The sequence below is a fragment of the Mustela erminea genome, chromosome 18 (assembly GCF_009829155.1).
Source record: "Mustela erminea isolate mMusErm1 chromosome 18, mMusErm1.Pri, whole genome shotgun sequence".
Classification (NCBI taxonomy): Eukaryota; Metazoa; Chordata; class Mammalia; order Carnivora; family Mustelidae; genus Mustela; species Mustela erminea.
Genome location: NC_045631.1, coordinates 51313505 through 51341017, shown reverse-complemented (window position 1 = coordinate 51341017; position 27513 = coordinate 51313505). Strand labels below are relative to the sequence as shown.

Here is a 27513-nt window from a genome sequence, read left to right as displayed (position 1 = left end):
ACAAAGGAGTCAAACCCAAATGTAGGTAGGTGGTCACTGGTTAAGTATCGTGACTCAAAAAAAAAAAAAATGATACAGAGGCTTTCTGTTCTCGCCCATCTGGAAGATACAGGTTGGGGGCTGACTCACAGCCTCCTGCCCACCGTATTCGCGGGAGACGCAGGAACCTTCGCCCTGAGCTCCCTGTGCAAGTAAACAGCAACGTTACTTCTAATTACTAACCACTTACTCAGCACACTTACCAAGGGCTTGACCACCACGCTCATTAGCTTTCCCACATCCTCTTGACATTTGGTGATCTTTTAATGTCCTGAAAATTTTTACTCTCTAAACAGGACATGTCAAACCTCAGATTGTCTCAGTGACTACTTTCGACGCCTCCCAGTCCCATCGCCTACCCCCCTGCTCTGGCTGTTAGCTCAGTGCCTGGAGCCGTAGTCTGTGAATGAACCAAATAACCTGACCTCAAGTCTTTAAGAAAAAAATCTGCAGGCATCGTTTACTTTCTTCTTGGGGCAAAGGCTGTGAGAGGCATAGGGCTGGGGGGAGGGGAGAGCAGGCAGGCATGTTAAAATGGAAAGTGTGACTCGCTTTCTGGTGTGGGTTTTGAGGCTGTAAAAGGTTGGGAGGGAACCCAGTCCCCTCTATAAGCAATGGCCTAAGAATAGCAAAGCCAGCCAACCTGGAGGCGAGCAAATGAGGCACCGTGGATTCATCCCTAGGCTGGGTTTCTCAGAAAAGGAACCAGGTACTGGAAGGGAGGACACGACCAACGGTTGTGCCTGGAGAAAACACAGAGATCCAAGAACACACTACCAGCAACCTCAGGGCAAGCCACGAGCACTGGCGGTCGCCGTATCTTCTACACAACACGTCACCTGTTTAGGCTATGATTTTCTAGGGGTACAGTCAGCCTTGCTTAACGCTGTGAGTCCATCTAGAGCTTCCCAGATATTTGAAGAACAGTCACCTCCCTGCACAATCGCTTGCATCACCTGAGTGTCATTTCTGGAGGTTATCATCTGGGACAACAATCAACAGTCCGGGGGCCAAGGGTAGCCCACTCCCTATACGTAAAATAAAGGCTTTCGGACACCATCTGTTTATATATTGAATATGGCTGCTCTCTCTCTCTCTCTCTCACACACACACACACACAAAACAGAGTCAAATAGCAGCCCACAAAGTCTAAAATATTTACTAACCCTTTGCAGAAAAAGTTGGCTGGTCCCCACTCTAGGGGAAGACATCCTACTGAGTCACGTCCCCCAGTGGGAGTCTGGGAGAACAAGCAAATGAGATGATGTGAAATCACATACACCCCTCAGTCCGAGACGGGGGAGGGGGAAGCAGTTGAGATTTCTGTAAGAGGTACACGTCTGGGTTGAAGCCTTAATTATCCCGCGCTTCACCTGGAAAAAGGATTTTTCCCCCCTTTCTTCACCAACTCCTACCGTTGAAACAATAGTCTCTCAGCACATGTTTTCCCAATGCTTAAGTCAAAGCGTCTGGACTCAGATTTTCCACTTAAAAACCTCAGTTTCACAGGAAAGCAGAGAGGAGTTATAGCCTTAGAAGGCAAGTCCATTTCCAGTACCACACAGACTAGTGTCATAAAAAGAAGTGGGGGGCGGGGGGGAAATGCACATGACTTTGTAACGTTAATATGCTGACCAGAAAAGACCACAGCCTTAGAACATACTGGAAAGTGGAATTCAACATCAGCTGCTCATGTATACTAAGCGGAAACTCAGCATTTTTTTTTTCCTCAAGAGTGCTCCATTGAAACCTCTGATAAGAGGTCACTTGGAAGGGAGAAAAAAAAATGTTCCACATTTTAAATAGCCCTAAATATATAGAAAATGCTCTCTTAACTGAAAATAGGGACAAACAAGGCAAGTTCACTATAGGAGTACAGGTGTCCTGAGATACCCCAGAAATCACTCCATGTCTGTTGCACTTTATGTGAAATTAATTTTAAAATGCTCTCTGGGTTACATAAGCATACCCAGAAAGGGTAGCTGGGACCAAAAAGGCCCCTGATTGGCTATTAAAAATATAGTCAGGGAGGGGAAAAAAAAACATACACACACACACACATTCAGCAAGAAATGTTCAACCCAAACATGTGGTACGCTGAGATTTTTTCAAACATTACTCATCCTTTCTCACTCAACTGTGGTCTTGGTCAAACACAGCCAACAGAACGCTGAGTCCCAGGGAATGCCTCTATAGAGAGGACAATGGTAGCCGAAGGAGACCACCCTGTCTATTCTAAAACTCTCTCCCGTGTTCCTTTACTGTCCCCCCCCATTGGCTAATGGTTGAGACTTAAATCAAAGCTTCACCAACAGAACCAAAAACCCATGTGACTGGCTGTGACCATCCCTTATTGTACGAATCGGCTTTCTGTACCTCTTCCTGGCTTGAAACCTCCAGGCTGTACTCTTTTTTCTTTTCTTTTCTTTTCTCCAGCTTTATTGAAATATAATTGTAAGTTTAGGCATACGTGATTATTTGATAAACTTCTAGATTATGAAACAATACCTAGAATATGAATAATTACCACCATAAGGTTAGCTAACACACCCTTCACCTCACACACTTACCATTCTTCCTCCGTAATAAGAATCTCTAAGATTACTCTCCTAGCAATTTTCAAATATACGATACACTATTAACTATAAGCCATGCTCTATGCATTCTATCCATATTGTTGCTAAAGGTAGGCTTTATTTTTTATGGCTGAATAATATTCCATTGTGTGTGTAGGTGTGTACCACATTTTCTTTATCCATTCATGCCCTTATGGACACTTCCATTGTTTCTACATCTTGGCTATTATAAATAACGCTGCCATGAACATGCAAGCCAGATACCCCCTTACGATAGTGATTCCATCTCCTTCAGAAATAAACCCAGAAATGAGATGGCTGGATAATAGATTTCTACTTTTAATTTTTTTGAGGAACCCCACCACACTGTTTTCCATATTGTCTATGCTCATTTGCATTCCCACCAACAGGGCACAAGGGTTCTCTTTTCTCTACATTCATTCTCTACATCAATGCTTGTTATCTCTTGTCTCTGATGATGGCCATTCTGACAGGTGTGAGGTGATGTCTCATTGTGGTTTTGATTTGTATTTCCCTGATGACTAGTGACAACGAGCCCCTTTTCACGTACTTGTTGGGAAAAATCAAGGGGGATTACATCAAACTAAAAAGCATCTGCACAGCCAAAGAACTGATCAGTGAAATGAAATGTTAACCTACAGAATGGGGAGAAATATTTGCAAACCATAGATCGGATAAGAGGCTCATATCCAAAATAAGTTTGTTTTTTGTTTTTTTTTTAAAGATTTTATTTATTCATTTGACAGACAGAGATCACAAGTAGGCAGAGAGGCAGGCAGAGAGAGAGGAGGAAGCAGGCTCCCTGCTGAGCAGAGAGCCGGATGCGGGGCTCGATCCCAGAACCCTGGAATCATGACCTGGGCAGAAAGCAGAGGCTTTAACCCACTGAGCCACCCAGGTGCCCCCAAAATAAGTTTTTTAAATACTCATAATTCAATAACAAAGTTCTTGTTAACTTTGTTAAAAAAAATTTAATGGATAAAGGACCTCAAGAGACATTTTTCCAAAGAAGATATATAAATGGCCAATTATCTATTTGTAGGTAGTAAATAACACACACTTCTCCCATGTCAGAACCACCTCACCACACCATTTGGTAAAAGATCTCAGGAACCTATACTTCTAGCCCCTGCCCTCAGTCTTAAACACTGAGCACTGTTTGTCTGGTGTGGGACAAAAGCAAGCATTTAATGCCTGCTGGATACCTGTGTTCCAGGAAGAAATGTCAATATTTACACTTCCTTCTACTTGAACAAAACTATTCCTTCCCCTGCTAAAATTAAAACCTTGATAATTGAAACAAATCTAAGGAATGGTGGTTAATGCAAATTAGTAAGTAATCCGAATTTTATCATATTTCCCCCCAAAATGTGTTTCAACATATACCTCGATAAAGTTTCCAAGTTTCGCCCCTGCCATCTATGCTAAAGAATCATTTGTAATTACCTTACAGTTACAGTTACCACAATTTAAGAGTAACTATTTTAAAACAATTCCTCTGAGGTCTTATCTTATTTCCACTTTTTTTTTTTTTTCACAGATAGTACAAATGGTAAGCTGTGAAAGCAGACGTAATATAACTCAAATTAATAAGGCTTGGTCTTACTTTTTTCATTAACGTGAAAACCAAAAGGAAAAAACATCTTTCCTCCCTAAACACTTACTAAAAGCACCTCATCCAGCAAATCTTGAATATTTTATCAGAAATATCTGATGAGCCACCTAACACTTGTCTTCATCATCGCTGAAATCCTTTAAAGCATGCTTTCCCTCATTTATATTAGTAATTAATGACTCTTGATATCTTGAGAACTTGAAAATGTAAATTTTTAGGCATCATTTAGTCTATATGATGACAAGATTCCCAACACGGAAAAAGTTGCTAAGAAAGGTGACCTGCTCCCAGCCACGCTAACGGAGGATTTAGGACACACTCTTTTTTTGCTTGAATTCACTTCGGGTCACCAATGTCTCAATGAACCAGCTCTTCTAATATGGTTGTTTGATTATAATTTAGGTCTTAATCACTTTACTTTTACTAGCTGTTGGTTTGGACATGTTTACACTACTAACAATACGTACCATAAGTTCTGGATATGTTGGCCGTTCTTTGGAATTCTTCTTCAAGCTTAAAGAAAAAAAAAAATTAAACACATTAAAATCTAGGAACCATTTTCACATGTATTTTCACAAGACTAGGATTTCAGAATCTGCAGAAGACTAAACATAACCAGCTTTTACATGTACTGAATGTCCTATCCTGACACCCCTCTTTGGTTACACTTTAAGACACTTTAATACACTATTGTGTACACTTTAATACACTATTGTGTTTAAAACACAATAAAGTTGTGTTTTAAATCACTCTAGGTATATCTTCATAGGAAGAATGGGGGTCTGTGTCTATGTGTCCGTGTGTGTGCGCGCGTGTGTGTGTGTGTGTATACTTTCGCGCGTGTGTGTGTGTGTGTGTATACTTTTTTTCTGAACTTTGCCAAGGATATACAAACTAACTTTTCTGATCTACAGCCATCACATTCCAAAACACATAGAGACTTTCCTTCAAAACAGCTCTTCTTCTACCCCCACTGGCAAAGAAACTGGCAGGTGTTTCTTATACTACATGTTCTCTCTTTCCAATCTTCGATATCTGGTTCTCCCTGCTTCTGGTTCCCTTGAATGTATAATCTGCTTTTATAGATTCCTAACCAAACCCACCTGAGATAGAAGCAACACTCCCCCCACCATAAAATGTCTAAAGTAACGCTCCTTGTTTACAACTTCCTGGCTAATGAAAGAGAAAGCACACTCAGTGACTTCGCAATGATTCTTCTTAGAAATTCTTTGTGGTCACGCGGGACTGTCGAGTGGCTCCCATTCTGTATACAGGACTGTCTGTAGACACAAGTGTTTCGAGGACATTTGATACTAAAGGCAACAGTAACAAAACATCAGTAAGAAGACACGAGCCCCTCACCACTATCCTCAGGCCACCCTCTGTATCCACCCATGGCCTTAAAATGGAAAGAAAGAAAATAAGTGGTTTCTTGGGAGTTGGAACCCCAAATGGAGAAAAGGATGGTTCTGAAAACTGTGATTTGCAAGGCGACCTAGAGACCCCTCTGCCCACTGGGCCACTGAACCCCACATGGATGGAAGAAACATAGCCTAGCGTTGAAGAAACCAAAATGTGACTGATCATTAGGGTTGCTGGGATTTGTGCCAATGGATCATTTTGAGCAGATGAGACCCAGTATGTGTGACATGAGATTGGCTCCACCATCATGGGCTAATACTAATGAGGAAGGGTCGGGGGGGTCAAGGTATGAGCCATAAGAGAGTGAGACGTTTTGAGAAAGTGTGGTATAAAACAAAACGAAATGAAGAAAAGAGAGAGAGAGAGAGAGAGAGAGAGAGAAAGATTTTGAGCCAAAACAACTTAAAGCAGCCTACCAGTTTATTCCAGGCAATGCTGTGGGTGGAAGCCAGGGAACCTGAGACAGGGTACAGGAGATGTGAGGAGAGAAGTTTTCAACCTGGAACTGAGGGCAGATCTAGGACCTAGTGACCTCAGTGACCAGACAACCTATGAGAGAAAGTTTCGTCTCAACTGAGGATAAAAATAAGAGCGAATTAGAAAAAGGAATTATCAACTGTCAAAGTCAGATTGATAATGGGAAGGTGTGCCTGAGTGAAATGAATGAGACTTTGGAAGTCCCATGTAGGACTCCACGCGTATCTGTGGCCTGGGATTCTGTAGGGCTTTATTGGGGGTGCTCGGTGCAGGTGATCCTGCCTTCCAGGGGGTATGTGGCAATGCCTGGGTTGTCGATACAACTGTGACGTCCACCAGCATCTCCACGGGGTTCGAGAGGGAGGCTCAGGATATGGCTAAACAGCTTAGAAGGTACAGCACCGCTGCCCACCACGAAGAATAACCCAGTCCCAAAAGTCATGAATGCTGATGCTGCAAACCCCGTGGGCCACGTGGACAAGGAAATTCCTCTGCTTTGCTGCCTTCTATGCCCTGCTTGGAAATGAAATTCACTAAGAAGCACCTCCGGCTGATTCTCGTCTGTCATTTGCGCACATTCTCAACACTACCAGCTCTCTCTCCCTGAACCCCGGCAAGCAGAAGTTTTCTAAGTTCCAGAGCTAGGGCACCTCGAAGGAAACAGACACGAAGAAATGTGATCCCAGGAGCTCTGCGGACTTGCACACAGACCATAGTGAGGAAAACAAACAGGCTAACGGACAAAAGCCCCGAGTTTTCGGCTAATGCTCAAAGCCAGTCAAAAATCAGAAAGTCTTCTCCAGGATCTGGACAATTTAACTTGCTAGAGGCAATCATGAGAAACACAGACACCACCTGAAATCTGCACGCACTAGTCACGTGATTGATGTGGGGTGTCTCTATCTAGACGGGCGCCTTAGGGAGTCCTCAGACCAGGACCGGGCGTGAACTCTGCCAACATCCATCCTCCTTGAGGACCACGACCCACCCTGCCATCACTGGCTTCCACTGGTCAGCAACCGAACCGAGGAGATGACAGGAAAAGAGGCTTCTTGCTCAAGTGTTAGAACACTGGCACCTTTTACCAACCAGAGATCTTTGTGATGTTTGCTGATTTTTGAACTTCTATTTTGTCAGTAATAATAAAAGACTCTCTGGTCTCATCAGGTTGAGGAATGTAAGCACTTCCTTTTTTTAAGGAGAGATCATTTTAAGTCAGGAGAGCTTATCTTTTCACTTCTGGGACAGTTTAAGAAAATTTCTCTGGAGTTTGTTTTTTGGTTTTTGGTTTTTTGGGTTTTTTTTTTTTTCTTAATCTGTATAAAGAAAATGTAGGGAAAGCACTCCAAGTTGATGCATCAGAAGATGTTTCAGATTCCTGAAACCTCGCGGATCGCTAGCTGATAGGCTTTCTTCACTTAGGGCCTCTGATTAGAAGACTCAAAAATTTACCACAAGCACTACTGAGGCACACTCATGGAAAATACCTACACAGCAATCTGAGGCTGTTTATTGAATTACTATAACTGATAAAACCCATTCTCTCCATCTTTTAAATTGAGAATACTTCAAAATGTAGGCTAAGAATTGCAAAATACTCAGGCTATGGGGGAGGGGAAAGTAAATTTTCCACGTTCGATATGAAGTGCTTGCAATTCAGGATAAAATAACAACCGTGGCGCTCAAAGCTACACCAATTTCTTTTTGGATTGGAGTCAGACTTTTGCATTTTCAAGTGGCTTGTCATTTTCAAGCGTGCAATTAGCTAAGGGTTCTAATTCCTCTTCTAAATGCCACAACACACGCTCCTGACTGTAGCTGACACTAAAAAAACGGCTTCATGCTGCCTTGAGAATTGTTAGCTTGGAGTTTGTGCTGACCAGAGGATTTCTGCCTATTTGAATTCCCCCTGATGGTTTCCAAGAAGGGCTATTTGGTATGCCCACAGGAAAAAAAAAAAAAACACATTATGCCTCTCAAGACCATATATTTAACATAAGCTAAATAAATATCCAGTGCCTCTGTTTACTCTTTCTTCCTGAACAAGTCAAGAACTGTATTTGATTGTGCCTGTGTCATGCTAGCTCCTCTGAGTCAGTCTCAACGTCTGGGGAGGCCTCCAACACACTGCAAGATGCCATCAGGCTGGTCAGCTGGGCACTGAGCCTCTCAAATAAGCCTGGAGGAAAAGCAAAAAAGAAGTCGTGCTGTTTGGGCACTCCGTAGTTGGGTTTCCAGAAACTTCCTTCAGTCACCAAGCCTGCGCACCTACAGGAAGGGGTTTTGGAGAGAAGTATAAGCCTGTCACGATTCCACTTTTTCCTTTTTAGATACTGATTTGTTCACCCTCGGTCGGACTAGAATATAAGGCTTTTCTACGAGACTTCTCAACTATGAATCCCAAAACAAGACCTTGAAGGACAGCGTTACTTACTCTAGGAATACTTTAAAACCTCTAGGATAGGGGCACCTGGGTGGCTCAGTGGGTTAAAGCCTCTGCCTTCGCTCAGGTCATGATCCCAGGTCCTGGGATTGAGCCCCACATCGGGCTCTCTGCTCAGCCAGAAGCCTGCTTCCTCCTCTCTCTCTGCCTGCCTCTCTGCCTACTTGTGATCTCTGCCTGTAAATAAATAAATAAAATCTTAAAAAAAAAAAAAAACAACCCTAGGATAAGAAGACCATGTGTGGGGGGTGGGGGGGGAAGAGGAGGAAACGTCATTCCATAGTCATATTTCAAAATAAGTACAGAAAGGAAGGATTGGTAGAACATCACTGGTTTTTCCTTTTAAGTCCATAAGGCATAAACGCCTCAACTTTCTTTCCTCTCCTACCTCCGGCCCCCATTCTCTCTCTCCCCTATGCCACCCCCACCCCCAGGATGATGTCTCTCTGATACTAGGACAAAAGAACACATCAGGGGCTCCCGGGTGGCTCAGTCATTAAGCATCTGCCTTCAGCTCAGGTCGTGATCCCAGGGTCCTGGGATCAAGCCCCATATTGGGCTCTCTGCTCAGCAGGAAGCCTGCTTCTCCCTCTCCCTCTGCTGCTTCTGCTCCCTTTCTCGCTGTGTCTCTTTCTCGCTGTGTCTCTTTCTGTCAAATAAATAAATGAAATCTTAAAAAAAAAAAAAAAAAAAAAAACCACATCAGCTGGGGCTCCGGGTTCTAGAGGTAACTTTGGGTATGAGCGTGAGAGCCTGCTAGTGCTTTCTACTCCCCCAGCAGACCGGGATTACTGTCAACTCACATGCAGTGATTAGAGGAGACCAAAGCCAGACAGACTCGCTGGATGAGGTGGTACAGTGTGAAGCAGCACTGCGGGGGGTGGTGGGGGTGGGGAGTGGTCATCAAACGCTGAGTTAGCACCCCTCCCGGGAAAGGTCACACGTGTTCTGACAGAGGACCGAGGCTGAGGGTAATGGCACCTTTCTCTTCTGGCTCCACACTCAGCCCAAAGACAGAGGTAGGAGATAAAACCACCAGGATGCATCTATCTCAAAATTTGGGATTCACCTTTCACTTTCCAAATCTATATTCCCCTTTCCCCACTTAACCACAAAAACAGGGGTTTTCCGAGAAATCTTGAAGGATCAGAGCCTGACTATGCCATGGAGACACGAAAAACACATGGAGATCCCTCCAAAAAGCATCCACTCATGAACAGGTATCTCAAATCCGGCCGTGGACATGGGAAAACGGAGGAACAGCTATAAAAGAGATCCATTGCTTCATCAAGAAATAGAAGAGGGTGTTCTTAGGCAGTCATTTGCACCTCCTTTCCATCTGCTCAGCTCCAGATCAAATTTAAAACTGTCAGTAATAAAACGAGCAAAATAACGACATTGCTCCTGGAAGCACGTGTGTACCTATAAGCTAGTACAAAAATCTTTTTTAAAAAATCAGTACTGTGTTTTTGAAGCCTTAGACAACATTTCCAACTCAGTGGACATCAAAACAGAGTTCATACTAAGGGGGGTATCAAAAATATATCTAGTGGTACTTCATAGAGACAAAAAGCTATTATTGATCTGCTGTCTGAAAGAGGAGAGCCTGTATTTAAAAAAAAAAAAAAAAAAAAATCCAAGAGAGGATCATTAAGAATGCTGGTAAATCCAGAATTAATGCTTCTCTTAGGGGCACCTCAGTGGGTCAGTGGGTTAAAGCTTCTGCCGTCAGCTCAGGTCACAATCTCAGAGTCCTGGGATCCAGCCCACATCGGGCTCTCTGCTCAGCAGGAAGTCTGCTTCCCGCCCCACCCCCCTGCCTGCCTCTCTCCCTACTTGTGATCTCCATCTGTCAAATAAATAAATAAAATCTTAAAAAAAAAATGCTTCTCTTATTCTTTTCCAATTGTCCCACCAACAAAAACGACTCACCATTTTACACAATTGATACTCTGAAATGTCAGACTCTACAGGAAATAGACTGAAAGTTTGAATAATTATTCTTGTAAGACTTCAAAGTTGAGGTGATTTGAGTTTTGTTTCTATTAATGTGTGTATGTGTGTGTGTGTTGGGGGGGGGGGGGCGGTAAACCTCTTAAGCAAGCCAGACTGGCTGACATGAATTGGGTAAAATGAAATGGAATTAATAGCAAGGAACAGCTTCAGGAACACTAGAAAATATCTATGGCTCAAAGTTTTTAAATTAATGAACCTCAGCAGCTGGGACAAAAATTGACAGCAGACAAGAGGGGTCGGAGGTCGCTGCAGGTACCAGCAGTGTTCGGGAGGGCACAGCAGGGGCACAGGTCGTTCTGGATTGTCAGCGTATGTACGTGTGCAGACGCTAAAATTAGCATTATTTCTCAAGGTTTTCATTTTCTAAACATCCCTAAAAAGCTTTAATGCTCTGAATCTTTGGGAGAAATCCTAAGTAAGAGGGAAAATACGCTGGTGAACAAAAAAAGTAACTGTACCATTTTTCAAAAACAAATTATACAAGAAAAATGGGTTTTGAAAAGGAAGCCGTTGACATCGGGTCCACAGACCGCAGGGCAAAATCAGGGGTTCTCGCCCCAGCTGCATAGTAGAACGATGTGAAAACCTTTGAAAAATACTGATATTGGGGACCCTCCCCAGATGCATGACGTCAGAATTCTGAGGGTGTGGCCTAAGCGACAATACATTTGGAAAGTTGTCTCGAGGTCTGGAAACCAACAGCCAGCGTGGACCACAGTTGCAGTAAACTAGCAATTCTCAACAGGCAGCTGCACTTTCTCAAGCTTTTCACACCAGCCTCCTTCTTACCCAGTTCCCCGAAGTACCCAGCCAGACTCCTGGGGAAGAGGGGAACAGGCAGGAGAAAGGTGACCAGGAAGAGAGTTTAACAAGACTTCCCTAGAGGAGATCTTTCCCCTTTACCACTCCTCTTCAGAACTACTGCTCTGAACTCTCCAAGATGACTCACCCCTTTTCCTCTGTGACCTTTAAACACTTGAGGATAAGGAAAAAGAAAAGAAAAAGGGGGAAAAAAAAAAAAACAAATACACCATAAAAACAAGTTCTTGAACCCAGAAGGCAACACCATGAGCCCATCTCAGCCGGACCAGGGTCCTACCTCATCCAGCACATTTGTCCAAGGAAAGCAGAGGGGAGGACCCACCTCAGTAGCCCAGAAGTAGTGCCCGTCAGAGGCACCCAACAACGCACTGTCCTCCAGCCCATGGCTCCAGCGCCTCTCTCTCTCGCCATTTGGCCAAAAATTAAAAACAAAAACAACCAACAGTAGGCCAGCCTCATGCATCATCAGAGCAAAATACCAGGGGTGACCCCGGGGACCAGCGCTAACGAAAATTCCAAGAGGCCTTCGTTTCACAAACAACAGACAGTTGCTTTGTCTCATCCTGTTTCCCAATAAAAGCTGCATTCAGGACACTTCTTCCAAAGAGCACAGAGGCCAAGAAATGATAACCTTGAGGACCTGTGCCGTCAGATGGCCCTCAGAAGGGCCATTTCCTCAGCAGGGGGCGGCCATGGTGGTTCCCCTCCCAAGGTGACAGCAGGGCTTGGCGCCGTCTGCTTCTGCTGGGCACCCATGTAAACGAGCGTCATGTTGTGCTTTCCTTGTGGTGTTGTCCTCCAGGAACACTTGGGATGGTCCTTAGCATCGGATTATATACCAGACGGTATGGTCACCGTGCACGCCCTCTTCTACGTTCCTCGATTCCCCTGACAATCTCCACAAAAACAAAGTCTACGCTGTTGGCATGACTCCTTCCATTTTTCTACTCTGACTTTCCTTAGATTCCCTCCTCAGACCCCCAGCACTGTCCTTCGCACCCTCACGGGCAAGGGTACCCACAGCTACCAAGGGTTGTGCAGGAGGCAGCCTACAAAACACAAGACCGTCTTACCTACTCCCCTGCCCTGACTGTTGTCTCCGTGCTCCAATCAATGCCAAAACAGCTTACAGCTCTCATAAAGGAGTTTCTTGCTCTTATGACATGAAGCATGATCTTTTTTCTGCCTGGAATATCTTTCCCTTCGTTACTTCCCTGATCGCTTGGAAAAATACCTCCTAGGGTCTTCGGCACAGAAAGTCTCTCCCCCAGAAACTCCATTCTAATGCCTTTCTTCTGCATTCCCCAAATACCCTGTGCACAGCTCCCTCCCCGGATCACCATATGGTACCAACATCACGGACTGAAGAGACTCCCCTACTTGACTCTGAGTTCACTGAGGGCAGGGTCTGGGATAAAGGCACCTTTGTCTCTCCGGCATGGAGGGCACACTCCATAAATGCTTCTGGAATGAATGCATGTGTAATGGATTAAGACCAACGGAGGAAGTTCATGAGAACTCCTCTCCTTCCTTCCCACTGGCTCTTGGCAGCCAGGCTCTCTTACCACTGTGAGGTAAAGTCAACAAACTCTTCCGAGAATCTGTCCGCCGGGAGCTGTGGCGAGGGCTCCTCTACCACCTGTTTGAGCTGCTGGAAGGGAGTTCCCCAAGAGTCGTAGGGAAACCGAAGGATAGCCAACTCGATCTAGAGGGGAGGAAAAAAACAAGGGGACAACCGCTGAGACAGAACCACTTTAGGGCACCCGCGGTGCTCTGCTGTTCCAGAAGAATCCGCGGCCATCACAGAGGTGAAGTTCAAGTAAAATATGGGGACAAATAAACTAACAATATGTTCTCTATGTGTCCCCCATTCCTACCGCCAGGGATTTTTATCTTACTGGAGGCAGCCACTGAAGCCTATTTATAACTGGGTCTTCACCGAAAGTCACGTGACACTTAATAAAATTGTAAGCCAGCAGCAGGCAGCTTCCGGATGTAAAGTAACCAGGTGTTCCCATGCTCAGTCTGAAAAGTTAGTCTCGCCCTAAGATTTTTCCAGAGCTGTGTATCTGCTGCCATCTGCAGGCCACTTACTGGAATGGGGGAAAAAATAACAACAACAACAAAAAAACCCAGGGACCAAATGACTGATCTTTTTTTGGATCTGAGTAAGGCCACTTTGCCGTTACAAGATCATCACGTGTATTCTGGGCAGGGATGTGAAATAACCCACGGGATTTAATCAGCTGCCGTGCCTGGGAAGGAGCCAGGACCACAGTGGGTAATTCCAGACCTTGGTGATCCACTGAAAATGTACAATCACCCAAGTTACAAAGGATGACTGTAGGATTGTGCCTCAGGAAATGATCTTGTTTGTTACTGTCTTTCGGCTATATCTGACCTCAGTGGCCAGGATGTCTACCAGAACCATATTCTGGGAAACACAGCCTCTGTCCTAGACCACAGCTCGGTCAGGGTCTACACACATGTGCATTCCTGGAGTAGCTTCAACTTAACGCCTAGATGAGAATAACTGAATTTTAAACTATAAGGTAAACTGTCAGGAGCTATCGGCAGGATTCATCTTACAGAGGAGGATAATAAGACAGTCCTTCGACTGCAGCGGTTTACTCGAGGGCCCACGCCCAGTTAGAGGGGGGAATAAAGAGAAAGACTGGGTTTGCCCAATCCTAGCGCAGCCTTTCCACAACACCATCCTGTAGACAATCGTCAGGCAAAACCTCCTGCCCCGTCCAGCAGTAGAGGATACTCAGGACCCACCCTTAGGGCGTTTGCCCTTTTGTTCACAAAACCCACCCCATTTCAGCTTCCTGCCCAGAACCTCACAGTCCGGAATGATCATCACACGTTACCATTGTGATGCCCAGACTCCAAATATCAGACTTTACACTGTATCCCTTCTGATTGAGCTCTGGGTTTATCCTTTCAGGCTGCAAAGGAGACAGAAAAAGACAAATGAGAGGACAATCTTAGCTTGGTAAAGTCTCCGGGGGCGGGGATGTCACCAGCTGCCAAGTGAGTTGTTTTAAGCCTGTTAACATAAGCCTCCCAGGCCAAGAAGACTCACTCACTACAATAAATATCGACGCCTCCGTGGGATTTTCCTCATTCTAAAGGAGTCTTTTCTCGGAGACAAGAATGGATCAAAGTCCCTCATGACTCAAAACTAATTTAAAAAAAAAAAAAAACCTCATTTCAATTTTGCCTTCAGAAGAAAGAGGATACACAGCACAAAGCTCCTTTGCCAGTCTAGAATTTTCCTTGTTAAGAACACCAACAGTCCAGAACTCAATAGTCAGAATCTGCCAAAGTCACCGGGCTACTGTCCGAGATTTGCTCAACACCAGAGGGAGTGCTCTCAATCCCAAATGCAAAACTATTTCAAATCAGAATACAGAAGCCCCTTAATGTTAAAGGGGGGTCCCAAGGTCTCAGCCAATGGCAGCAAATCTTCCCAGCCATGACCATCCTTTAGGACTAACCTAACTGACTTGGTTGGGTCATTTAAATTCTGTTCATTCTTCTGTCCCCAACAAGCAGGATAACACTCCCCTGCGACACAAGGTGAAAAATTTGTGTGGGCTGTATCTATTACTTATGTTTCTTTTCTTTTTTTTTTTCCGAGTAATAGACCTCTTTTACTCAAATTTCAAAAAAATAGTATGTTTGAAGCAAGTGACTAAGGATTTCAGACAGAAAAGACTTAAGAAAAAAAAAAATAAGATGCAGGATATTTCTTGCACCGTAAGCACATTTCCATCCTCCCTCTGTGGCCATCCATTTCCTATTTCCTGGCGGGGTTTGCGGGCAGCTGCATTCCCAAATGCACCCCCACCCCGCTGCCATACTTACGGCCATGTACGGTTTACATCCTGCGTCAATAGTTTTGGCGACAGAGTCTACAAGGTAGCCACTGATTCCAAAATCGCACATCTTTACTTGGCCAAGAGCGTTGATCAGCACATTGGAAGGTTTGACGTCTGAAAGCAGGAAGAACCAAGAGCCAGTGATCCCAGCCTGCTCTGAAGATTCCTGTGTCCACCACTAGGGGGCCCGACATCCCCACATCTCGCTCACTTCTCTTTCCTCTTTCCACTGCTTCCAACTAGGTTTCCTATTCATGGCTCCTCCTTCTTGTAGGTGTATGACTCCATCATCAAGGGCTGTCTCCTCTATTTATCATCTGCACTGGCCCCATACGAGTAGTCAAAACTTAAAACATTATTACTGAATCAAATGCCCCATTCCCTGGGCATAGACACGATGACACAAAATGAGTACATTCTAGAAATCCGCCGTACTCCAGGGACCTTATGATGAGTAATATTGCCTTGCACACTTAAAATCTGCCACGAGAGCAAGCAGTCTCATCTTAAGTGTTCTTAGGACAACAAAATATATGTATTTTTTAAGCCCAGCTCATCGTGACCTATTGCACAGTTTAAGTGTGGGAGTAAACAGATTGTGGAATGATAAGGCAGAATACAGTCCCACCATCCATCAATCTGATTAAGGCAACCTGTTTCTTTTTTTTTTTTTTTAAGATTGTATTTATTTATTTGACAGACAGAGATCACAAATAAGCAGAGAGGCAGGCAGAGAGAGAGAGAGAGGAGGAAGCAGGCTCCCTGCTGAGCAAAGAGCCCGATGCGGGGCTCGATCCCAGGACCCTGAGACCATGACCTGAGCCGAAAGCAGAGGCTTTAACCCACTGAGCCACCCAGGCGCCCCAAGGCAACCTGTTTCAATGGACGCATCTGCAAGAGGTGTATGTCTGAGGTCAACACAGCGGAACTCATCAGGAATTCAGAGATTCCAGACCAAAAAGCATGCCCCCACATAGAAAATCACTGTTATATCTGGATAACAGACTTCAAAATTATTAGAGTTAACCTTCTTCCCTCTTGAGGGTATTTCACAAAGGACATGTAATCAGCAGAGTAAGTTATTCAAAAAACACTAAAAATAATCCTTTATAACGTTTTCCCTTAAACTGAATGGTGGTCGTGCACATTATGTTATTTTTATGCTTTACATATATATATATATATTTTAAAGATTTTATTTATTTATTTGACAGAGAAAGATCACGAATAGGCAGAGAGGCAGGCAGAGAGAGAGGAGGAAGCAGGCTCCCTGCTGAGCAGAAAGCCCGACGCGGGGCTTGATCCCAGGACCCTGAGATCATGACCTGAGCCGAAGGCAGAGGCTTTAACCCCTGAGCCACCCAGGCGCCCCTTACATATATATTTTTAATACAAATAAAATATTTCCAAATTTTGAAATAAATCCGAAAAATTACGTTTCCCATGGGGGGGGTAATCTACATGCTTCTTCCCACCTGGATTCTTTCCCACTTTCTTTTTCTTTTTTTTTTTAATTTGACAGACAGAGATCACAAGTAGGCAGAGAGGGGGGAAAGGAAGTAGGCTCCCCGCTGAGCAGAGAGCCCTATGCGGGGCTCGATCCCAGGACCCTCAGATCATGACCGGAGCTGAAGGCAGAGGCTGAGCCACTCAGGTGCCCCTCTTTCCTACTTTCTTCTCTTCCTTGTCATCCTCCCTATTTTTCCAATTTCTAATAATAACAATTAATGATAATAATCACATCAATAACAGTAATAACAGGCACTCCAAGTGGAACATTCTACATAACTTTGAGGCTGACTCAGACAGTGTGAGAATTACCAAATCTCACTACCCCACCAGCTATCCACACTTTCCACTAACTCTTCTTCAGACTTGGTTGAGTGAGCAACTTCTAAGAAGTTTTCCTTGACTATAGTCACCCACTGCTAATTATTCCCTTGCTTTAGAATCTACCTAGAGCTCTTCTTGGTAATTTCACCTTGGTAATATGGTTGATTTTTTCCATGTGTTTGTCATACATCGGTCTTATTTCCCCATCAAGAATCCCTATATGGGAGTGCCTGGGTGGCTCAGTGGGTTAAAGCCTCTGCCTTCGACTCAGGTCATGATCCTAGGATCCTGGGATCGAGCCCCGCATCGGGCTCTCTGCTAGGCGGAGAGCCTGCTTCTTCCTCTCTCTCTCTGCCTGTCAAATAAATAAAAAATCTTTAAAAAAAAAAAAAAAAAAGAACTTAAAAAAAAAAAAAATAATCCCTATATGGAATTTTAATAAGAATGTGTTTTATTAGGGCGCCTGAGTGGCTCGATGGGTTAAAGCCTCTGCCTTCAGCTCAGGTCATGATCCTGGGGTCCTAGGATCGAGCCCTGCATCGGGCTCTCTGCTCAGCGGGGAGCCTGCTTCCCTCCCTCTCTCTCTGCCTGCCTCTCTGCCTACTTGTGATTTCTGTCAAATAAATAAATAAAATCTTTAAAAAAAAAAAAAAGAATGTGTTTTGTTTTCATATACCTCTCAAGGCACCTATTATAGTGACGTATAAGTGGTGGAAAAATGATTTCAAGTGAGAAACGGATGGAGAGATGAATGGACGGATGGATGGATGGATGTTAACATGGAAGAATGGATATATGGATGGATGATGGATGGATGGATGGACGGACAGAAAGATGACAGGCCAATAGGAAGGAAACCAGAGCAGGTAAAGGAAGAAGAGATAAATCTATCAATTTATTTTTTCATTTTATCCTGCCTCCTCCAGTCTGAAAAAGCAGTACTTTATACCAGAACTTTTCATACTTTCAGGCATACAAAAATTACCTGGCGATCTTGTTGAAGATGGAGATTCTGGGGGTCTGGGGTCCCATGAATCTGCTTTTCTAAGAATCTCCTAGGCCACAGTCAATACAACAGGCATTTTTATCCCATTCTCTAAAATTCTCAGTGGGGTAATCCCAGAGCTGTGCTTGGCAACACATATTTTATATTCAATTTAGGTGCAATAAAAAGACCAGGGCTTCTTGTGTCCTCAGACAAGAGAAAAAGCAGCTACTTATATGATGTGCTATTCCTCTGGGAAGGAAAACCCTCCAGTTCTATGGCCTGACTCATTTCCTCTTCCACCCATGGGGGAAGAAAAGTCTGGATAAAAGAAATGGATGTTATAAAAGGAAGAGCCAAAGCAACTCCATGCCAGCTTACCTCGATGAATGACAGACAGCTTACTGTGTAAGTGTTCTAACGCTTTTACAATCTGCAGGAGAAACACAAGATAGAGTTTTCGCCATCACTGGAAAGAAACTGAATGTTAAGGTTTATTATCTCTCGCTTAACACCACCAGGTGAGGTATTTTCTCCAACAGCGGAGGCCCTATCCAGGAAAATACACAGGAAGCTACATTCCTTGACCTCCACCCACCACAGAGGACCGGATCTCACAGTAGAAAGGGTGTCCCACTCATCTAGCTGGTGTTTCTTTTGGCCTCCAGCACTTTTTTTCTCTCCACCCTCATGAGTCTCAACAGCCATTAAGAGGGCAATCTTTCTTTCCATTTCCTTTTCTTCTGCTTCTTTCTATGCCTTATTAGCCTTAAGAAAACATTTAAAAATCCACGAATGAAAATCAGAAAAAACTAAGATCAGAATGTAGACACCAGGAATGTGGTCATAGCAAAGGGAGGCACAGCTTACAGGTATTTTAACGGACAGTTTACCAGAGCAAGTCAGTGGTAGAATATTCTACACTGAGCCCAGAAAGAAAAGCACTCATTTTTTTCTCCACAGAGGCACTTCTGCATCCAGCAGACTTGTGCTGGAGGGCAGCTCTAGTCCCGCTAGTATATGCTCACAGTAGGGAATGAGAGACACATTGGATCTAGACTTCTCACATGCTCCTTGTAGTAGGGTTCATGATGTACTCACAGAAACTGCTATTTTCCCTAAGATGTCCTCTGGAATTGTTTGGCCTTTATCAATCACTTGTTTGTAGAATTTATCTAGCGACGTATCCATGAGCTCCATGCAGATCCAAACATCACCCTGGAGATGAATTGATTCAGAGATTGTTAGAGAGGACAGAAGAGAAAAAGAAGGGGAAACAGTAACACCTGTCATGAAGAACTGTTCTCTTAATCGAGTTTTTGGAGGAAATGTACAATTTCCCTTCAAGGTCTCAAAGGAGTTTACAGACAAGCAAGTTCGTTTCCCAAGAGCCAACTAGCAGACAGCCAAGCAGAGCCTGCGTGGGATCCCCCACTCCTTGATAAAGAGAGGGTCTAAACACTGAGGGTCACTAGAGCCATGGAATGAAGAAGTCAGTAGAATAAAAGGCACAGTAGAAGGAATATGGTCAATGATATAATAGAGTTATATGGTGAAGGCGGTCGCTACACTTGCGGTGACCACCCATAATGCAAAGAGAAGTTGAATCCCTACGTTGTACGACCTTCAACTAATGGGACATTGTGTGTCAACTCAAATTTTTTAAAAACATTATAAATAAATACATCAGTACCAATAGTCAGAAGCAACAGATTCCCAGAAAGCCAGGACTTAATGGTTCCTGTCTTCTAGGGATTAGGTCTACAGGCCTACTCCATGTTTGACCTCCCACCCGGAATACTGGCAATAGTTCATCCAATAGCTGTTCGAAGCATCAGAATTCACATCATGGGAAAGGGAAAGCAGGGGTAAAGCAAAGAGATCCTTGGAAGCCTCTGGGGGTGCATAAACAGGGTAAATGAAGCTTATCCTTTGGCCACTAGATCATAATATTTCAGATTTTAAGTAATCTACCTAAATTAGCCTACAGACAATTGATAGAGAGAACCACGCCAAAATAAACCAAAACAAAAAGGAGAAAGGGAGCCTCGGTGTCTTCAAAAGGGCTCCCCACACTTGGAAAGGCTATCATTTCAAGCCAACTTTGCGTTAAGACATGTCATGACCGCCCAAGCAGAAATCTCTCTAGAGAAGACACGTCCAATGAGAAAGAGTGCCAGGAGGGTGCATCGCCTTTATGGGATTAGAGAAACTCCTTTTTAAGTCTCTGTTCTCCTCAGATGTTGAATTGAAGGATCACATACCTCCCGGAAGAGTGCGCCATAAAAGGTGACCGTAAAAGGACAGTCCACTGTCCTCATGGAAATATCCAGATCCATCAGTAGCCTCTTCTGCTCTTGGCTGTTTACTGTGGCCCGGATCCGCTGAATGGGAATGCACAGAAAGACAGATGGTTACTGACCTGAGGATGAGTCAGTTAATAAGGCAGGGACCTTGAGGAGTCCCGTTCCAAAAATACCACAAAACTCATAGCACAAGTTCTAGCAACGACCTTTCAAGTATTTACCCTAGTGATTAGCTATTTGTACCAAATGAGAAATAAGGAAGACTTTCAGTAGATTTCCTGAAAAATCCCCGGCAAGAAGCCAACTGATACTATATTTCAGAAGATGGGCAAATGTTGGCAAGTGCATTTCCTTCCAAGTCACAAAAACAGCCTGCTCTATTGTGTTGTGGCCATTTGGTACAGAGACCAGAGTATTCGTAACTTTGTGGCTGACTCGGGATCCCACAAAAAAAACTAAAAGCCCCTCTTTGGGAAGAAATAAGAATATTTGGACTAAGTAGCAACTAAAGAAGAATGGACAGAGCTCTAGGAAATGGATGGAATCAAGCAGAAATTGAGAGACTGTTTGTTCCTATCCCAGGGCTTCCAAGAGGAAAGACACCTGTCACACCAGCAAATGTAGTCTTAAAGAAAGACAATTTTGTCATTAAATGACAGTAAAAATATAATATAATATAATTAAATAAATATATAATAAAAAATAAACAAAATATCATACTAAAAAGACTATACAGGCTTTTATAATTTTGGCCTAATTAGCAAAAAGTCTGCAGAAGAACACATTACAAAATCTACAAGGCAAGGGAAATATATCTCCATTCTCCAAAAACAAAGTGGTCCAAGTCATCTGACCATCCACGTCCCTAACAATGGGCCAAATCCATGAACACGTGTACAGAAGGTGGGTCCCCAAAGAAATATTTCACTCAAGAAATATGCAATGATTCCAATTTTCTTTTTCCAGCTCAAAAACAATGCAGCCACTCAAGATCCCTTTGCCCTCCCTTTTCCCACAAATGGACAAAATTTTCTCTCTCAGTTCTCATTTCCTGATTTTGGGGGACCATTCTTTAAAAGCAACAGAATATTAGAATGAAAGAGATGTTTGCGACATAACAACCAAATGCAGTACGTGAACTTTTATTTGGATTTTGACTTCAACAACCAACCAGCAAAAAAAAAAAAGAAAAGAAAAAAGAAAAAAAAAGTGACAATCAATAATCAAGGTAATTTATTTTGGAGCTGGTATTCCATGACATTAAAGAAGTACTGATAATTCTTTTAAGTGTGAGGACATGTGGTTCCATAAAAAGTTAAAAGGATGGGGGCGGATTTATCAGTTAAAAGAACAAAACAAAACAAAAAAACGACCAGTAAATGCAACTCATACCAACAAAGGATTTTCCAGACATTTGGAGGGAAATATTGTTCCCTACAGAAAATCTTCTTTGTTTGACCCCATTGCTGATTGTTTTGCTTCTACAAAAAGAACTGATTTGCCGTTGAGATGGATGAACGTATATACCACAGACAGAACATGTTTGGGGAGCGTCAACTCTACCTTCACCGCCATGATCTGCCCGCTGGGCACGTGTCGCATCTTCTCCACCACCCCGTACGCACCCCGCCCCAGCTCCATTATGGGCTCCAGGTCATCTGCTTTCACCTCAAAGTTCTGCAAGAGAGAAGAGTAATAATACAAGAGTAAAGAAAAGAATTTAAGGACATATACTTCCTTGTCCCCTCTCTGGCTTCCCCCAACATTCTAAGGGTTATTTCTGGTCCAGAAGCTTTTGATCTAGAAGCTTTATCCAAGGAGCCACTGCCAGCAGGAAGCACCAGGAGATGTTCAGACTGGTGGAATATGCCACCTGCTCATCACAGGCAGTACAGACATCCAGCTTCAACTCGGTTCCAGACTCACTTTGAGTGATCTATACTGTGGCTTCTTAGCCCTGTCCCCTTCTCATATATTTAATCCATTTGCTGACTGATGGCAATTAGATCTACCCTTGGACTTTAAGGAATTCATCCCAAAGCAAGTCATCTACTTTCCTCAAATATCTTCCATCAGGGCGACACTAGCCTGATTTCAATAAGGCATCCAAAACAGCCAGAAAGCCACCCACCGTCTGTTAAACTCAAACTTTGTGACCCATTTCCTGACGGCATGCTATGGAAAATCGATTTTCCAATGGCCAGTCAGAAAGCATACCTAGGAAATGGTCAAGATATTAACTGGCAACGTGATATTTTTTCTTACCTGATTTCCAATAGAAATGCAAGCTTTAGAGTCCAAGTCTCGAGGTGGCCTAAGAAAGAAAAGGGGGGAAGAAAAAGAACGTGACGTATTTAGTCAACTATGCCTTCCCAAATCATATATGACTAGAGAGAGTTTTCCTTAGGGTTAAGTGGGAAGTTCATCAGTAAAAGTGTTAATAATGCAGGATTTGGAATAAAATATATTTGGGTTTAAATGACTTAATCTCCGGGGTGCCTGGGTGGCTCAGTTTGTTGAGCATCTGGCTCTTGATTTTGGCTCTGGTCGCGATCTCGAGGTTGTAGGATCCAACTCCGAGTTGGGTTCTGCGCTCAGCAGGGAATCTGCTTAAGATTCTCTCCTTTTCTCTCTGTCTCTTCCCACCGACCTCTACCCTGTGCTCGCTCTCATGCTGTCTCTCTAAAATAAATAAATCTTCAAAAAAAAAATGAATAAATAACTTAATCTCTTTGAGCTTCTTTTTCTTCTTTAACATGAGGATATTAGTATATCCTGAGATAGTCCAAGTAAAATGGGCTTAGCACAATGGCTGGCATGCAGGAAATATCCAATAAATATGAGCTAGGTGTAAAGAATTATGTAAATAATTATACTATTCTAGTAAGCCCCAAACTTTTTTCTTCCATTGGCACCAATGTGCCCAATTATTCCACCACATTTTCTCATAATTGTTTAAAAAAACCTAATAATTAGCATATGGTTATGTTAACTCAGAAAATTCATAAACCATAATAATTCCAAATCTCTCTAGTCCCCATGTTCATAGACGGAAAAAGGCCCAGAGAGGTGATGGGATTTCCCAAGATCACAATTAACCCAAATCTCCTGGTTTTCAGGTCAGAATACTTCCTGCTATCAGACTAAGACAGTTGTGACATTTCTTCCATACACAGCACACACACTATCCGGGGGTCATCTCAGCAGCTGGAGGTAGGCTGATCTTGTGTCTCCATAGAGAAAGCACACAGTCCCCTCATGTGCATTTATTTCTACTACTTCAATACCACCTGGGTGGATACCAACCCACCCAAGAGAAAGATGTTTGGTCTGGCCATGCAACCAACCAAGAGCTTCAAGAAGCATTTTCTTGAAATAAAGGCACCAAAAGTATCACCACAAAAAAAAAAAAAAAAAAAAAAAAAAGAAACCCAGGAATGCCAGAATCGAAGGTGACCAAAGAGACCCAGGTCTCCCTAAGAGGACATTCCATGCAGAACTGTCTCTAGAAACATCCAAAGGAAAATGGAAGGAAGGCAAGAAGATAGGAAGGGAGAAAAGAATCCCAGCCCTTGGCAATTTCCCCAGGCCTACTGTGTTATAATTCTGCCCCTTCTGCTAAGACTAACTAAATAAAGCAATAAGGAAAAAATGGGCATATAAACACAAACATATATTTAAGGTTTTAATGGCAAGCCTTCCCATACCTCAAGATCCCTTTAAAAAGCACAGAATACCTAAAATAAAGTTTTTCTAGACTAACTTAAAACCAGGAACTGGCAGGGATAGATACAGAAGAAAACACACACGCACACCCCAGTACACTCCAGTGATGTTTTTATATGTCTTGTGTGTATGAGTGAGAAGGGATTTTTCTTCAGAAATACTTTCCAGAAGATTACATTTCTAAAAATCTAATTTCCCATTCTTAACATTTCTAGAACTATTTTTCTTTCATCATCGATGATTTGTACTAACTGCAATGGAACTCTGGATGAAAGACAACTAGTACTTGAAACGTGTGACTATTATAAATAAAAAAATCTCTTGCAGTTGTTCCGCACTCTTCCTTTGAAAAAGGAGGAAGCAACAGGAAGGTTACTAGTTTTGGGGGGCTACCTCCATATTCTTGCCCTCCAAGGAAGGCATTGGGTAAGACTGCTTCCAGCTCTGGTACTCCAGTACTCAGACATGGCTTTGCAAATTACAGCCCTTGGCCCAGCTAAGAATGAATGTTTTCAAGTTTAAAAAGTTGTAGGAAAACAAACTATGAGGACCATCCGACAGGGCCCACTGGGCTCCAGATAAACCTGAAATATTTACTAGCTGGCCTTTGTAAAAAAGTTTGCTGAACTCCAACGTTGTACTAACCTTGCGGTATATGCCTCCACCTAGTAGGAGAGGGGTCATGCCATTTTCCAGAAAGAGAAAAATGGAACCCAGAAAAGCCCAGAATTTGCTAAAGCCATCCAGCTCAACAGAGCTGAAAATAAAACTCATGCCACTTGAATCTCAGTCTTGACCTAAAGTGAAAGGAATAGAGGCTGAATGGAGTGCAAAGCTTTACCTATATCTCATTTAATTCTTTAAACACACACACACACTCACTCTCTCTCTCTCTCTCTCTCTCTCTCTCTCATGAGTATCATTACTCCCATGGTCCAGATGAGAAACCTTCTGGCCCAGAGTTTAACTACCTTGCTCCCAAGTGGTAAGGCCATGATTCAGTCAAATTCTGATTGAATCTAAGGACCCTACTGCCAACACCCAGCCCCCTCTAAAGAAAACGATCGACGCACCCAAGCCTGAGGCCCTTGGGTTCATCAGGTTCTGCCAAAAGCATCAAATGATGGGGTCAAGGCTGACAACTCGTATTAGATTCGCTGACACTGTGTTCTGTCCAGGGCTGGGCATATTAGTTTTCCTGGAGCACTGAGTCTCTGTAGGAGGTTAAACTGTGGGTATAAGTTCTCTGTTGCTTATTCAATATTTTAGTCCTCTGGGGAAAGAAACAGGCTTATTACAAAATCCCTTCCCTGGAAGGTTAAAGGTGCTCCAAAGGTCACCTAGTATTAGATTTTTTTTGTTTTTGTTTGTTTGTTTGTCTGTTTTTGAGAGAGAGAGAGAGAGAGAGAGGTCGCACGAGTAGGGAAAGGAGGCAGAGGGAGAGAGAAGCTGAAGCAGGTTCCTTGCAGAGCAGACCCTGAGAGCAAGACCTAAGCCAGTGCACCTAGTATTAGCTTTTTTTTTTCATTTTATTTTATTTCTTTTCAGTGTTCCAGCATTCATTGTTTATGAACCACAATCAGTGCTCCATGCATACTATTTGCTTTTATATGAACAATGAGTTTTAGCTTATTATAATAATTATTTATTTGTAATTCTAAGTAATAAATAATCAGTTTACTGGTTATTATGACAACCATTATTCATCTATTTGATCATATTTATTAAGCATCTACTTGGGCCAGAGACTGTGGCAGACCCTTTCTATGAAGTATTTTCTTTAACTTACACAACTCTACCTTAATGAGAAGAGTTCACAAAGAAAAAGACGAAATAACATAAAGTCATTCAAAGACCTGGCAAAATTAGAAACCAGAGCCTCACAATGATATCATCTCAACTGCTGAAGTGATGTTTTACTAGCCACAGCTAGTGAACTAGCCTCTTGTTTTAACAGCCAAAGACAGTTTGATCAGACTCTCGACCGGTCTGACGTGTGGCTAAGAGCATATCCCTGAAAGTCGTAGAGTCCTGACTTCATATGCCAGCTCTTCCACTATATAATAAGCACCATGAATAATTATTAAGTGGATTCGTAATAATAACAGCAATAACACTTGGAGCAACCTTCCTGGAGAAGGTACACTGGGCTAGACTCTTAAGACAAATTATGACGCCTACTTTTCCCAGCAACCACATCATTATTCATTCCCATTTTTCAGAATGGAAAACTATGGCTTAATAGGGTTAGGGAATTCGCCTAAGGAATTCAATTAGTGAAGTTTAGATCCCAAATGCGAACCTAGGCATTCTAGCCGGAGCCTGAACTCTTAACCATGAGGTGCTGCTTGTCTGCTCTGAGCACCTGACCTTGTACAGGTCCATTCTCTCATTTATCAAGTAAGGGTAACAGTAACTGCCTCCTGAGCTTCTGGGGAGGGTTAACTAGAATAGTATTCATTAGCATGGAATCAGTTCAGAATTAGCTACTGCCAATCAAGTATGGGGACAGCTCAGAAACCAGAGCCAAGACACACTGGCATCAGTTACTCAGAGAAAGAGCTCCAGCAGAGGGACCACACACAGAACCAGGAAGAATGGTGCTCTGTCCCAGGATATTTATTTTTGTGTCGTACAGCAGAAGAAGGCAGGGTATAAATGGTACGAGTCACCAAGCCAAACCCCCAAAATTGCCAAGAAAAACACAAAATGTGGAAGCTACTTCTTTAGGTCTACGAATATAAGCATCGGTATTAAAATACTACTACTGCTATTAAGGCTCCCCGTGAGCTAAAGTGGTCTGCTCTACAACAATAAAGTGATGCTCTTGGCTTTACACAGTGAAAAAGAAAATACAATTTAAAGTTCATTCTGCCACATGAGGGAAAGACAGCACAGAAACTAGGTTTATCATTGCGTAGGTTTTTACTCATTTGTTTATCTGAAGGTAGGATTTATGATGACTTTCATAAAATACAGAAAATATAAATTAGAAGGAAATGAGGGTTAAAAGTTTAAAAGGAAAGAATGTAAGACAAGTGGGAGGAGCACGTGAGAATGTAGCCCCAAATAAAGGGCATCTGGGGGGTTCCATTGCTTGAACATCCGACTCTGGATTTCGACTCATTTCTTGAGCTCAGGGTCTGAAATCGAGCCCCAAACGTGGCTCTGTGCTCAGCAGGGCTTCTCTCTCCTCTCTCCGCCCTTCCCCCCCTCACACATGCACTCCCTAAATTAATACATACATACATACATAAAATGTTTTAAAATATCAATAATACTGATAAACCTCCACCAAGACTGACACAGATTACAAGAGAAGGCACAGATTACCAGTCTCAGGAA

General features: G+C 43.1%; 1 protein-coding gene across 5 annotated transcripts in view; it reads right to left on the bottom strand.

The window, feature by feature from the left end:
* Positions 1–27513, bottom strand: part of MAP2K6 (mitogen-activated protein kinase kinase 6) — a 117390-nt gene that overhangs the window by 11398 nt on the left and 78479 nt on the right. For all 5 annotated transcript variants that reach the window (XM_032321108.1, XM_032321107.1, XM_032321109.1 and 2 more), the window contains 9 exons: positions 22708–22756; positions 22006–22119; positions 20401–20520; positions 19238–19354; positions 18518–18569; positions 15305–15432; positions 14305–14382; positions 12997–13136; positions 4719–4764 (listed from right to left, as the gene is read on the bottom strand). In XM_032321108.1, coding sequence (XP_032176999.1) covers positions 4719–4764; positions 12997–13136; positions 14305–14382; positions 15305–15432; positions 18518–18569; positions 19238–19354; positions 20401–20520; positions 22006–22119; positions 22708–22756 — 844 coding nt within the window. The remainder of the gene's footprint in view (positions 1–4718; positions 4765–12996; positions 13137–14304; positions 14383–15304; positions 15433–18517; positions 18570–19237; positions 19355–20400; positions 20521–22005; positions 22120–22707; positions 22757–27513) is intronic.